Source organism: Dermacentor albipictus, unplaced genomic scaffold (assembly GCF_038994185.2).
Source record: "Dermacentor albipictus isolate Rhodes 1998 colony unplaced genomic scaffold, USDA_Dalb.pri_finalv2 scaffold_42, whole genome shotgun sequence".
NCBI lineage: Eukaryota > Metazoa > Arthropoda > Arachnida > Ixodida > Ixodidae > Dermacentor > Dermacentor albipictus.
This window is the reverse complement of record NW_027225596.1, coordinates 1291208-1305097: the sequence shown is the minus strand read 5'-3', so window position 1 is coordinate 1305097 and position 13890 is coordinate 1291208. Positions and strand designations below refer to the sequence as shown.

Below are 13890 nucleotides of genomic sequence, written 5' to 3'. Positions count from 1 at the left end.
AAAACTCCGGTAATGACACTTTAGTGGGAAGGCTACAGCAGCGCCCGAAGAGGGGGCTTGCGCCTCGTCCCCCTGAAAAACTTCGGAGGGGGTTCGGGCCCCGGAGCCCTTCCGTAATCGTCTCCTATGCGCCCGAGCTATTCCTGGAAGTTCATTTACACGAGGTACAAGGGTTCTCATGGCAGTGTCCACGGCATGTCGACAGCTTTGCTTCAACCCTTGGAGCAATACCAAAAAACCGCCTAGTAAGTCAGTTGTAGTAATGTTCTGGTGAAGGTGGGTTTATATTTATTTATGTTCATGTCCACGCCACCATACTCTGGTAATAGGAACGGGGGTGACAATAATAATAAGAACAAATGGTATTCAGGTGCTGAATTTAACTGAAAGAAAAGTTGATTTCTTGCATCAGAAGTAACCGATATGTTGGCATAAGAAAACAGCAGAAGATGAAACCTCAAAACAAGTTGAGCATAAGATGCAAAAAGAAATAAAAGTTGGAAATTCACATTGTCTACTCTCTGCATGTCACATATTTTGAATAAGTGTTGATTCGATTGCATTTGAGGAAGATAGAGATAATTTTTTTTACTTTTTGGAGCGGTAATTTGAGTCAGGACCAAGTTCACCCTAGGTCAGAGGATTCCATGAACCCTCTGGCTTGGGCTGCCTCCTTGGCTTGGGTGACGAGAATGCGCTGGTCGTCCAGGTAGTCAGAGCAAAGCTTGGTCTCCCACGTTTTGAGCGGTGGTATAGAAGCGCGTTGGGTTGAGGTGCTCTAGCGCTTCGTATGGGAAGGAAGCTGTGCAAATACGTGCGTATGGGTATTTTCCCGCGTAGGCGGCGGAGGACGACTCCTCCCGCTTTGCTCAGGTTGCTGTGGGATGCAGTGTGTGTTCCTTTGCTTAGTCGGTGGTGTTACACAAGGTTCGAATAGCTTAGGGCGATGTCATCAACGTTGGTGGCCGACCTGGTCTTGGATGACAGGAAATCCCGGCTGGTATACTTGCGGGTAGCGGCGCGTTCAGCCTCATTTCCTGCCACGTCCTGGTGTCCTGGAACCCAGTTGATGCGAGGGTCGGGGAGCGGGGCGCTTGCGATGAGATGCTGAAGTATTTTGAGTGTCTTTTCTGATAAAGCGTCTTCTTTGACAGTTGCGAGCTGCTGCTTGGGAGTGTGTGCGGATTACTGCTACTACTTCAGGGCAAGTTGTTATCGCCAGAGCGATTTCCGTTTCCTCTGCCGTCTCGTCGACTTAGCTGCGAGCTCTTTGTCTTGGTGATCTGTGACACATATATGGCAAAGGCGTTTCATTTAGTATACCGGGCAGCCCCCCATCGGTGCACCTCTTATCCGGGTGTTTCACGCATTTCTTGCTGAGCACGCGGGTGGTCCTTTTCCAGCGCTCCATAGGGCAAGTCGGATGTATACTGTGCGGGATACGTGCAGCGCAGTGCCGGTGTGGTTCTTGCTTTCTTGTCTCTTTCGGTGATGTTGCGTTTGCTGTAGATCGCGCAAAACTGCACGGGCGGTGGGTATGAGTCTGAGCCGCTCCGGGTCGTTCATTTTATGAGCCTCGGCGAGGTCTTCCCACGTGTTGTGCACGCAGAGCTTGTGGAGTTTCTTCGTTGGTGCCATGAGTGCGAGCGTCAAGGCGACTTCGATTGCCTTTCGAATGACGATATTTAGTTTCCCGATTTCTGCCGGTTTGAGTGTTAGGCGGATAAGTTCATCGGTTATACGGCCAGTTAGAAGAGTTTAGATTATCCTTAGCGTGTATTACTCCTCGTGCCCGCTCCATTGGCTTGTGATCCTCTTGACAAAGTGTGCAACTTGTGATGGTCTGTGCTGGAGACACGGGGAATATAAATTAAATTATTGGCTGTCACGTGCCAACACAACGATAGGATTATGAGACACGCCGTAGTGGTGGATTCGGGAGTATTGTGACCACTTGGGAATCTTTAACGCGAGCCCAATGCACAGTACGCGGGTGTTTTCGCATTTCGACTCCATCGAAATGAGGCTGCCGCAGCCGGGATTTGATCCCGCACCCTCGAGCTTAACAGCGCAACGATATGAGCACTATGCCAACACGGCTGATTTGAAGAATATAAATTGCTGAGAGCATCATGAACACTTTCACTTATCACTTTTAAGTAATTCCCGCTGCCCGGTGTCGTGGTCCGGGAACTAGCATTAAGCACAAGGTGTGTTACCGGTTTGTCAAAGTAAATCAACAACCGCCCAATTCTTGGCCGAAACCCCACGACGAGTATGTGTCACTTGTGCAGAAGACCAACAGATCAGCAGCCTTCGGCCCTTCAGCTGGCGGCGACAGAATAAATTGGGGAGCTTGTCTTGTCCTGTATCCTAAACAGTGGCGCATACCCACTATGGGACGATTGGCCAAGAAGCAGGCGGTTTTCCGTATGCTTAGAAGTAAAGCGAAACTAGATTTGAATAGTGGGGCGTGGGACTGTAGGACTGCCATTTAGAAGGGTAATGGAAATTGGTGAGTGCTTGCCGCTGCGCGAAGACGAAGAAGTCGAAGGTGGGACTCGTGCAGCGCCGCGTGATGTCGACGGTTGAGGTTCCTGTTCGGCCGGGCTCCGACCGAGGCCGGGGTGACGGCGACCGCCAGCCGGAAGCACCGCAGGTGGCAGTCGTCGCCTCCTGGCACAACCTGGCCCGCCTCGATCAAGAGCACGATGACGCTGCGAGAAACGAGCAGGTCAGCTGCGGCACTTACCGTTCTCGTGCGAGCCCTGCAATGCCCACCATTTCAATAGGGTCTGAATATTCGCGCACATTCCTCTTGTGCGAGTTTGAAGATACAATGCGAAAAGCTTATCGGATGCTTTGACCCCAATGTGTGTCGATTGAGTAAAGCTAACTGGACAAGGAAAATACAGCGAATCTTTTCAAATAATTGTGCCATAATCGCATTTCGCCGGCGTTCCTAGCTACGCTCCTTATTACCAGTACCATTTGTTACTTGGTCTGCAGCAGAGGATCACAACCGAGTCGACCCTTTGTGCGTAACGACCCAGTTCCGCATTAGCGTTGCACCTGTTCACGAAATGTCCAAAGAGAGACTTTCACTAACTTTTGTGTGACAGAAACACTGTATATGTAATGCAGATCATTAGTGCCTGACTTGCGTTGACGTTTTGCTTCTCGCGTTTCATCTTGTCTAAATGAGCCCCCGAAAATGTCCCCCTTACCGCACGAGAACAGTTGCTAAGCCAGGAAACGGGCAAGAACAAAAGACGAGTGACGGCTCCACATTGACGATCCCGCCTTAACTACCTGTGACGACAGGGATTTGGACTTCGCCTACTCGCAAATAATTAAGATTCTGTCGACGAAGAATTGCATTGCATAAGAAATAAACTAAAGAGTGAACTTAGCGAGTTTTCATTAGTATTCTCTACAGAGGAACCGCACAAACATGAGACAATACTTTTAAGTCTAAGACTTGACACTCAAATACTGGTGCTGCATTGTGCTTGCGACATTCAAGAGGAACAACTATGGCCTTATTTTTTCTTCTAAAAAGAATCGATCTTTTTTACTAAATATTGAAGTCAGTCTTGAAGAGAGATACATGAAAATTCTGAAACAATTTTGTGCTGTCATTAACGTGCCTTTTCCTAACCAGGTGGTTGTAGCGCAATACATGTTGTGCGTAAAAACAACCGCAAGGTAGTCGCTTTTTAAACTGCTACACTATCGAAGCTGCACTCCTGATATGAAGGAAAATAGGCTGTTAATAAATAATATTAGTATACCGTTATTCAAAATTTAAGGTGCATCTCTGCCAAATAGCGAAACGGATAAAAAACTCCAGAATTAAGATGCGATCGTCGTGAGAAGAAATCTCGTATACGATGCAGCCGTACGCGTTAATATGCGGTCTTGCTTTCATGTTACAAGGTAGATATTCATTCGCCTGTAGTAATAGCTGCACTACAAGGCCTGATAGGTGTTTTTATAAACACCTATCATAAACACCTAAACACCTATATTTAGAAAAATGGTCTTAGTGAGTTGGTCGATCCGGAGCTGACAATTGTGGGCTTTCAAGAACGTCTCGACGTCAAGCTGCTAGGTGGTCTCCGGATAAAAGCGGTCGCATACATGTGGTAAGTGTACCTAGAGAAGATTTTAACGTGAGCAATCAAGAAGACAAAGAGGGAGCTGGTGCCAATACGGTGCGCTGATAATTATAACTTCAACAGTTATTTCACTGGAAATGTGGACACGATATGCATAGTTTATGTGCATTCGCACCCCTCCTGCTCAAAGCATCACACTGTTCCTCATGTCTTTATCAGATAAATTGACAGACGTTGCACTCTTATGCATTTTTTACTTGTAATAGCTTCGGGTTTTATTATTTCACATAATTACCAGTTTAGCTTTTTGTCTAGCTAAAATTACGCATTACCTAAACAAAGTACTAGTCATATTTTACACAGGTTTGATCGTCGTGGTACTTCTTTACATTCAGAATAGGCTACCCTAGTTTTTATTAAAACAGTCATCGCTTTGTCTCATACCTTTGCTTTCACATAAGGTAATGGGAGATATTAGACAGCCGATTGCTCACATTCAAGAAACTGATTGCGATGCTTGTACGACCAGGTAAGCACAATCTTGCGGTATATGGGTCCGTCAAATGACACACCTTACTCAGTCTATCTGTTGCAGAAAAAAAAATACAGAAAAAGCTTTTGCGCTCACTGATCTAGCAATATTGAGACCATGTGCCGTTCAATGCAAATACAATCGAAATAATTGTCTTATCAGGCCCGCATTCTCACTATTGCTAGTGTTAATTTCTGCACGAGTAAATAAAGCGAACGTGTCGGCTAGTCGGTTGAAGATCTTGAACTGGGGAACAGCGCTACGTTTGACCGAGTGCATCTTCTTCACCGTCGTCTTTCGCGCTATTCCCTAGTTCAAGTCATCCCGTCTCAGGCTTTTTTCAAGACATCTGCTGCCAAAGCTTGCAAAGCTTTCGGATACCGAGCTCCAGGCGATCGTTCTTACTAATTCGTTAGGCTTCTGCGCGTTTTATTCCGGTACGAATGTTGGAGATTGCTTAGAAATGAGTTAGCAACTTCTCTTTGTGTATGGTTTGGAATCGCAGCTTTTTGTCAACTCGGGTTCACGGACTCTACGAGGATGTGGTCGCGTTGTAGTGACGGTGAGAAAGCAAACAGCAGCGAGAACTGGGGTTTACGAAACTAACTCCTCCGTGGGCGCACTTGTGCCCCGAAAAGCGAGGGACACTCAAAACACAAAGATAACGACGAGTATACAGTCGGCGATCGATCATAAGACTCGTTAGGCGACTCAAGCACGTCAGCTATTTTATACGCGACTTGTCAGAGATTACAACGTAGAAATTGCTGGTGCTGACGTGCCTCTCAGAATGCACAGCACTGTCGCGTCGCGCATGCAATCTGATCACACTAATCTCGGCGGCAGCAATCGAGAATGTTCTGACATATATGCCGGCGCGCTCTGCACTGACCGATAAAGGTATAGGCCAAACTAAACATACGCTTGCCGGCAGGCGTAAGCTCGGGCTCGCAAGCCTATACGGATGCGCAGACAGTGCGAGGCAGATAACACGCGTCGAAGTGCGGCGCGAGTACACATACCTCCTCCAGATGTGCTCTGCCTGCCTGAGAAAAAAACAAAACAAAAAGAAGCTTTGTTGCACGATTAGGCTTAGCCTTTAAGAGTGGAACGCGATAGTATTCAAAGGTCCCTGACTGCTTCTCACGCTCCCCCGCATATGCAGCTTATGTAACCGTGACGTTTACCGGGAAACGCTGGCGGTGAACGCTATGCACGAAGGTGAGCTTTCTGGTAGAAACGCGGCCTCTTGCATGGGTTGATCCGGGAGGCAGTGCACATCTGCATAAAAAATTACGTTATTTTCCCGTTTCTGTTATTGTTTCGCACTTTTAGTATTTAAGTCTGAGAAGATCTAACAGAAAAGGCGTGAGCTGTCGGTGTTTTGTTTCACGAGGTTTGTTTGTGGGCTGATATTCTGAAACTTCCGAGGAATAACTTTGTCAAGAATGTAAGACAAGGTATCAGCATCTTTAATGAAAAATGGTGTGGCAATATAAACTGCATATTCCGCATGTGATATAACAAGGCGTGTCATAACATATTCATAAATACATACGACGATTTTCGCTCACGGACAACTCCGCCGACGCCGACACCGGATTTTCTGCGACCCGCGGCCCTAAACGCTATTGCGATAAAATACGAAACGATGTCTACCACGACAAATAAAGTGAACCAATTGAGCCAAGCAGGCGCACGCTCGTAAGTTTAAGACGTCATTGCTCTCGAGGCGGGTGAATTCCCTCACGCCGAATTCGAGCTTTAGCATGCTGGCAAGTGTACGTGGATTTGGACCTTAGCAGTTGTTAGCAGGTTGATGAGCGGTCGCCTGAAAAAGGATTAAGAATGTGTGCGTGTAAATTTTCTCCAACAAACATGGCGATCACTGAAGTGAGGGCAGACACGTAGAAGATTAAGGCGAGTCGATTCAACTTGCAATTAGAACTTCAGTGATAGAGGGAGAAGGGTTGCTGAATAAAGCTGTAAAAGGTCGTTCACCCTGTTGCAAAAGTTCAGGCAGAATAAAATCACAAGCGTTATTGATATCTCAACATATTGAGAATGTTCAAGCCGTTCAATGTGTCTCCCAACACTCCAGGACGCTGGAGTAAAAAACATGAGGCTAACTGAAATCTTCAGAACAGGTTTCAACACATGGCACTTGCTTTTGAATAAACATGTCACTGTTCGATTCCAGATATGGCAAGTTAAAATATGAGCTAACGTGAAAACCCCCAAGAGTAAAAGGAACGGAGTTCTGAAGCTCAATTGCGCCGGTAATTCGGCAATGCAAGCAATCAATTTTTTTCCACTGGGCTAGTGCGGACATTCTTCGCAAGCGTTCGCAGTTAAACAGCAAAATGTAGCGAGTTTTCTAGGAAGAGGCAACATTGCCATGTATTGAAACGTGCACTTAGTTGTCCTTTTCTCGAGTACTGCACTTCGCCCGCTAGCAAATTGAAGGTATGGCTTGGCGCAAGACGCGCCTGCATGATTTGTAACTTACTCGAACGTTATCGTTGATTCTTTCAGTTGCGTATGTTCTCGCCGCACCTTGTATAATCAGATTGTACGCGAGACACGAATAGTGGAGTACTCTCTGAGAGGCACGCGGACACCATTGAATCGTGCAGTCGTGCCTTGGAACCTTTGACGCGTCGTGTGTAAAAACCAACACACTTGACCCGCAGGTCAGATGTTCGACGATCGCAGACTGGGCTCGCCGCTATCGTTATGGCTTTAGTGCAACATGTTTTATGGGCACAGATACCCACAACAAAGGGTTAGTGTCGTGATTCACAGTTTCTTGCTACTGTGTTTTTCACCGTCATTGCAACATGACAACATAGAGGCAGATATTTCTGTGTTCGCAGATGATGCCTGAAACTGGATATGCGCTGCCGTTTGCGATTGCGAACAGAATGAGCACCGATATTTCAAGCAATTTTATCCCTTTCTAAAGTGGGAATAACGCGATTCTTAATTGAGAAGAGCGATTTCTCTAGTAATTCAATTGAAGGCTTGGCGAAGCTACGTTCAAATTGCGTGAAGTAATTCCGGCAAATTTTGACCTGTATGACCTAATACGCCACAGAACGTTCTTTGTAGGGGGCGTGAAAGTGCGCAAGGGGTTTCTATACGTGTCAGGCTCTCTGTATGTGATGTCTCAAGGAATATCCCATTTGTTCTGACTTAAAAACGTGCAAATCGGTGTAGCAGAATTATGCATTGCTGATTATTCAGTAGTCTAGTAGAGGGAAACTTTACGTTGTGATTGCCCTATAGGTAACGATGCAATGCTATGCGGGCAGCACCGAAGAGACAAAGGACCACACGCACACGCACGCACACACACACACACACACACACACACACACACACACACACACACACACACACACACACACACACACACACACACACAACCCGCCGTGGTTGCTCAGTGGCTATGGTGTTGGGCTGCTGAGCACGAGGTCGCGGGATCGAATCCCGGCCACGGCGGCCGCATTTCGATGGGGGCGAAATGCGAAAACACCCGTGTGCTTAGATTTAGGTGCACGTTAAAGAACCCCAGGTGGTCAAAATTTCCGGAGTCCCCCACTACGGCGTGCCTCATAATCAGAAAGTGGTTTTGGCACGTAAAACCCCAAATATTATTATTATTACACACACACACACACACACACACACACACACGCTGCGAATTCCATCTCCTAGCCAATTTAGTGCCAATGTCGAAAGCAGCCGATTATTTACGAAAGTTAGTTGCAAGTTGGCTCGCGTTCCTAGTTCGTATCTTCGTAAGTTTTGCCCGCCCGTAACCGCAGGATACTCATTATGTGCAGCCCGGTGAAAGGCTGCTGGACCGGGTGATGAACCACAGCATCAAGCTGTGGCGGGGTACTCGCAAGGCGGCCACATTTCTGGCCATCCTCTTGGGCGCCGTCATGCTGATCAAGTTGATGACTCTGGCCGACGAGACGGTCGTCGCACGTCGCAGCCTGGTGCGCGGCCATTACGACCTGCTGTCGACGTTGCGCGCAGTGTGCGACAGCCACGCCTGCCAGAAGTACGGCTGGGAGGTGCAGGCGTCGCTGGACACGTCCCGCGATCCTTGCCGCAGCTTGTACGACTTCGTGTGCGGCCGCTGGCGACGAGGAGCCGCCATCCCGTCCGTGCGAGAGATGGTCGAAGCAAGACTGCTCAAGGAGGCACTGAACACCGTCCTCGCCACGAACTCGGTCACGCCTTCGGTCAGACCGGACACCGTCTCCGACAGGGTGGCTGGCCTGGTCAGTTCCTGCTTGCGGGCCAAACGCGATCCGAGTGAACTGCGTGCGTTCCTGACGAAGCGCGGCGTTCTGCATCATCAGTGGCGCAGTAGCCCTCACGCGGTGCTCCATACACTGGTAGACCTGTCTGCGAACTGGGACATCCACGTGTGGTTCCAAGTGCGCATTGATTCGTACGAAAACGAGTTGGCCACAGTTTTCATTGGCCGGAGTAAAAGCCTGCGAAAATGGGCAGATGTTTTTAGAAGGACCGGAAAAACCAAGAAATACAGAGCGCGCGTCGAGGGTGCCTTCAGAGTGCTAGGTCTGCTGGACAAAGAAGTAGCCGCGAACGTGACGCAGAAGGGGTCGATGGACGCGCTGGTCAGCACTCTCCTCAAGAACGCCGAGATGATCCCCGAAAGAGGGCCGCTAGACTTGCAGCTCGAGACGATGGCAGAAACGTTGACGCCGGCAGTTTCTGCTAAGGCGTGGGTCGATGCACTCCGTGCGGCCGTGCCTCCAGCAGCGAACATCTCGGAAAAGACAGTTGTCCGTGTTGAGAGCACAAGGGTCCTCCGCACTTTGAACAGCCTGCTCGAATTTGGGAGTCGGAGGCCAAATGATGTGGCACAACACATCGCCTATCGGACATTCACGAAGATTGGCTGGATGGTCGACGGCAGCAACTCCACCGTCCGTGACCGCCCACTTCATTTCATGCCGGCCAGGATGACGAACCGGTGTCTGCGCGAGGTGCAGCGGATGACGGGACTCGCTTGGTTCAGCCTGCTTACGGCCCCGAACGTGGAAGGACACTCGACTCACGAACCACTGGCCTTGATTCTCCCCGGCAGGGCTTCGCCAACCAGCATCGGCAGCCCTTCGGACGCATCGGTGGAGCTGGGCGACCTTCCAGCCCCGCAGAACTCGTTCTTCGCCGAATGGGTGGCGTTCAAAGAGGCGAGGCGCGAGCTGACAGCTTCGGGACTCTACGACATCCTCAGAGCAGACGGCGTGCAAGGTGGCTTGTGGCATGTGGAGCGGAACCTGACGGTGGAGCCACTCGTCTTCTCTTACCCGTTCTTCCACTCCCAGCTGCATCCCGTGCTGAACTACGGGGGAGCCGGAAGGCTAATAGCGCGGGCTGTCCTCGGCCTCGTTTCGCCTAACGCCTCGGCGAAAGCGACCGAAGAGCTGGCCGTGTCAATGGCTCTCCGCGCCCTTCGCGATGCTCTGGGCGGTCACGTGGACGCTTTCACCAACAGCGCCGCAGTAGACCGACTGTTTTTCATGGCTTCATGCTATGCCGTCTGCGACGCAGAGGATGCAGCGGGAACGGCACGTCGCATGTGCGACGCTCCCGTCATGAAACTGCGGGCGTACCGCACAGCTTTTGGGTGTAGCCCTCCGCGAGGGAGAAAATCGCGGACTGCGCATAAAATGTTTATCGACTTCGGTCGCTAGGCACCTCACCGCGTGCTGCTGCACTCATGTTTATCTCGCTAGCGTCAATTTTCCGTTTCGTAAAACAAAAAAAGAAACGCTTAATATTTGTACGAGTAAAATTCGTAAAATGACTAAAAGATTCCTAAAGCACAGTTTTTGAAACTTCAAAGTTTACTTTCTCTTAGAAGTAGCACACCGTTACTATAGAGGAATGTTCCAAGTGTGATAACGCAACGCGCTTTCGTCGACTGTTTCGTGCACCCCCTGACGACGTACTCAAGTGTGATGTAGGTGACCAAGGCGCGACATTCCGCAGTAATAACGTCGTAACGCTAATTGTGCCTTTCGAAAGTTGGCTTACTGGTGTTGTCTACGTAACGGGATTGAAGGCTGTGCGCATCTGATATGCCACGCAACAACTAAAAATGCGTTGTAACTCGATAAACAATTAGGAAACATACAAAGGCGGAGTACAAAACTGAACTCGCTAGTAATTTTGCGTTTATCCGTAAAGCAGTCGCACAGGCTGTGAAAAATGCGCGTGTTACAATTTCTATATAAGGATGTTCAAAATCAAACCTTATTAGGATTGCCAAATTGGGCAAGTTGGTAGCATTCACTCTTTTACAGACCCACTTTTTGACATGGACAAGTAAAGTAACACAGGCCGTTTGCTGACTACCAACTAAAGTTGTTATTACAGTGAATATCCTTTTAAAGGTAAAATTGTGGTAGATAAGAAACTAAATAAATTCCGTTGGTAGTCGGCACATCGTTTGTATAGCTTCCCCGTCCATGAAAGAAAGTAGTCTATAAACGTGAGCGGCGTGCAGTAGTGAGGTTACCGTGACTACCATCGCAAACTTCCACAGATTGCAGGAGAAAGCAGTGCGAATAATCGTAAATATTCCTATCACTCCCACACTAACCCTATCTTTGATTACCTCAGATTGGGGCTACCTGCGTTTGATTTATATAAATTCATTGTTCCAAATGCTACATTGTAGGCGTCAAACATAATGAGCCATTTATCCCAGAACTTGCAAATTTGCCTAAAGAACAAATATGCATAATACATGCGCCAAAGGGAACTGGAGAGTATACCCTTCTCCAGGACCACGTATAGTAAGCAAATGATAAAGTGCATGTTACCAAGTAAACTAAACAATTTGTAATTCGCATAAAGAAACTTTATCACGTGGTCGTCTAGTTTCATGTTTATTGTGTGTTAATTTTGGTCTTTCTGAGTGGACTTTTTCCTTAATTTTTGTACTGTAAATGCTAAACGTGCCAAAAATATTTTTTACAGGAACCTAATTAGTGAGTAGATTGTAACTGGATTATGTCACTTGCTGCATGCTGCTGCCAGTGTCTTTTAAATGGCGTCTAGGCCTCTGTCAATCCTTCTGTGGCTTTTCGCCTACGGCGCTCAGCGTCGTTGTAGTTTTTTAGCGCTGCTTGTTGAAATAAAGTGACATTGACTTTGACTTAGCCTAGAATGTGTTGCAAGTGCGTGGAAGTGTGGGTGCGGTTGGAGATCGCTCTAGTGTGCGAGCTAACCAGTGGCGTAGATCATCTCAGAACGAGGCCTAAATAGTCGACAACTCAGCGCCACAGAAATTCTTAATATAAGGTGTTTCCGTGGAAACCCGCATGGTGGAGGGAGCGTGATGAAAGGGAAAGCTGTCATCCACACAGGATGGAGGAGGAGGCTGCAAAGCGCTGCGATATGTGATCTGCTGTCCCTCTGGTTGGTTCAAAGGCAAAGTGAAGAGTGCTGAAGGCTTAGCAGAACAATGTACAATCTCATAGACCAATAGGGGACGCGGAACGCTAGTACTAGCGCTCTTCTGGCCTCTGGTGCTCGGTGGGAAACGGTGTGCCCATGCGCAGCAGTCGTGATGTGACACTCACGAAAGTCGCGGAGGGCGGCATCCTTATTGTTTCACTTCCTGTTACGATTTTAGTGCGCGCAGACGCGTGCTCTGTGGTATATACTGCAATTTAAACTTTTTGCCTGAGCAGGTCTAGCGTCACTGTAGCTTTCGGTAGTTACATTTTTCCTTGATAGCTTTTCTTTGCCTGCCATTCTATGGATTCGCCTGGGTCGGTCAGCCGCTGGTTCGGCTCTCGCTGAATCGACGCGCATTCACTTAAAGAAAGTAAACGTGTTCGGTGGCGCGCGATTACAACTTCGGCCCCACAGGGGAGCTACCTGACGCTCTAACCATTAGGCTACGATGACTAGCTTGCTTCTCACGTTCCAAAGCCAGCCAGCTCTTTGAGTCATTTGGCGCGGGATCTCTTTGTCACTTGTCTTCCTTTTTTGTGTGCGTGACAGCTTGCATTTTGAGGTGCCGCGTTAGATTTGCACTATCCTCGGGACAGGCGCACTGTCATCGTAGCAGCTTACGCCATCTAGAAACTGCGTCGCATTGGCCCGACTTTATGAGCGCGCCCAAGGCCTTAGCGTTTCTCCGGTGGAGTACAAATGCCGTCGTTGTTTTAACCTAGACCACATGACATGGCAATGGGACGTACAATTGTATGACCCGTACAAGGTGTTCACATCCCAATTTGTTTTGATAAAGTCTTTACTCACTCACTCACTCTCGCTTACGCTGGTCCGCTACGTATGTAGAACCGAACGAGCACAATGTCGTAAGCTAGCGTCAAACGACCGCCGTAGAAATCCCACACAGGACATCAGTCCACAACCAACAGACTCCTCGATCAGAAAAACCTCCTCATCAACCCATCAACCATAAGGAAGATTCTCCTGAAATTCACATTGCGAGCAGCTACCACCATCCACGAGAAGAAATCAGCTACATAAGGGAGCCATTAAAATGTGCCCATGTACCTACTTTTGGCGCCTAGTAGGGAGAGACTTCAACACCGCACACACTGCTTGAGGGTACACAAAGAACACACCTCAGGGACACCGCTTCCTAGAACACATACAACACACAAAATTCGCAATGTGTACTAAACAACCTCAACTCGTCAACCGTACGTAGCAACATGGTTGAGAAGGACACCACACCCGACCTCACCCTCAGCAAGGGGTCATTGTCAGCTTTATGGCACAATACGTATGGCACGCTCATGAGGGACCATACTCTCTTCTGCATCATGGTCGACACGATCTTGTTTGCCGAGAGGGTTAGAAATCAGTGGGTCGTGGAATGAGACAAGGGGGGACATGATAGGTCGGCGGTCAGGGAGCACAACTTCCTACAGGAGTGTGTCAATATATATTGCTGCAAAAGACGCCGAAAGACGTTTCACTCATACAAAAATCCAAGCAAAGCAACCCCACATGGATAAACACCTGCTACATCTCTGGGAGGCCAGGCACGGCCTTCTCAAAAGATGGACACAGAAAAAGGACACAGAAATATGTAATGTTCAGCACAATTCACGAGTGATATGACATATGAGAAAGACTGAACAACACATTCAGCCTGAACCACGCGTGGTACCCTGTCAGGCATTAGTAGATCCCTCAACA

The 13890-nt window shown here is 48.4% G+C and overlaps 1 protein-coding gene across 2 annotated transcripts; it reads left to right on the top strand.

The window, feature by feature from the left end:
• Window positions 1-2529: 2529 nt before the first annotated feature.
• On the top strand, window positions 2530-11863 carry LOC139052890 (uncharacterized). 2 transcript variants are annotated; one of them, XM_070530040.1, is made up of 2 exons: window positions 2530-2734; window positions 8484-11863. In XM_070530040.1, the coding sequence occupies exons 1-2, from the start codon at window positions 2579-2581 to the stop codon at window positions 10392-10394; spliced, it is 2067 nt and encodes a 688-aa protein (XP_070386141.1). In that variant the 5' UTR covers window positions 2530-2578; the 3' UTR covers window positions 10395-11863. The 2 variants fall into 2 exon arrangements, with proteins under 2 accessions (XP_070386141.1, XP_070386142.1); XM_070530041.1 differs by having other exon boundaries at window positions 2532-2734; window positions 8502-11863.
• The last annotated feature ends 2027 nt before the right edge of the window (window positions 11864-13890 follow it).

Coding starts and splice junctions, on each gene's coding strand:
- LOC139052890 (XM_070530040.1), top strand. CDS start 2,579: ATGTCGACGGTTGAGGTTCCTGTTCGGCCGGGCTCCGACCGAGGCCGG. Junction 2,735..8,483: donor ACGCTGCGAGAAACGAGCAG/GTCAGCTGCGGC, acceptor CCGTAACCGCAG/GATACTCATTATGTGCAGCC.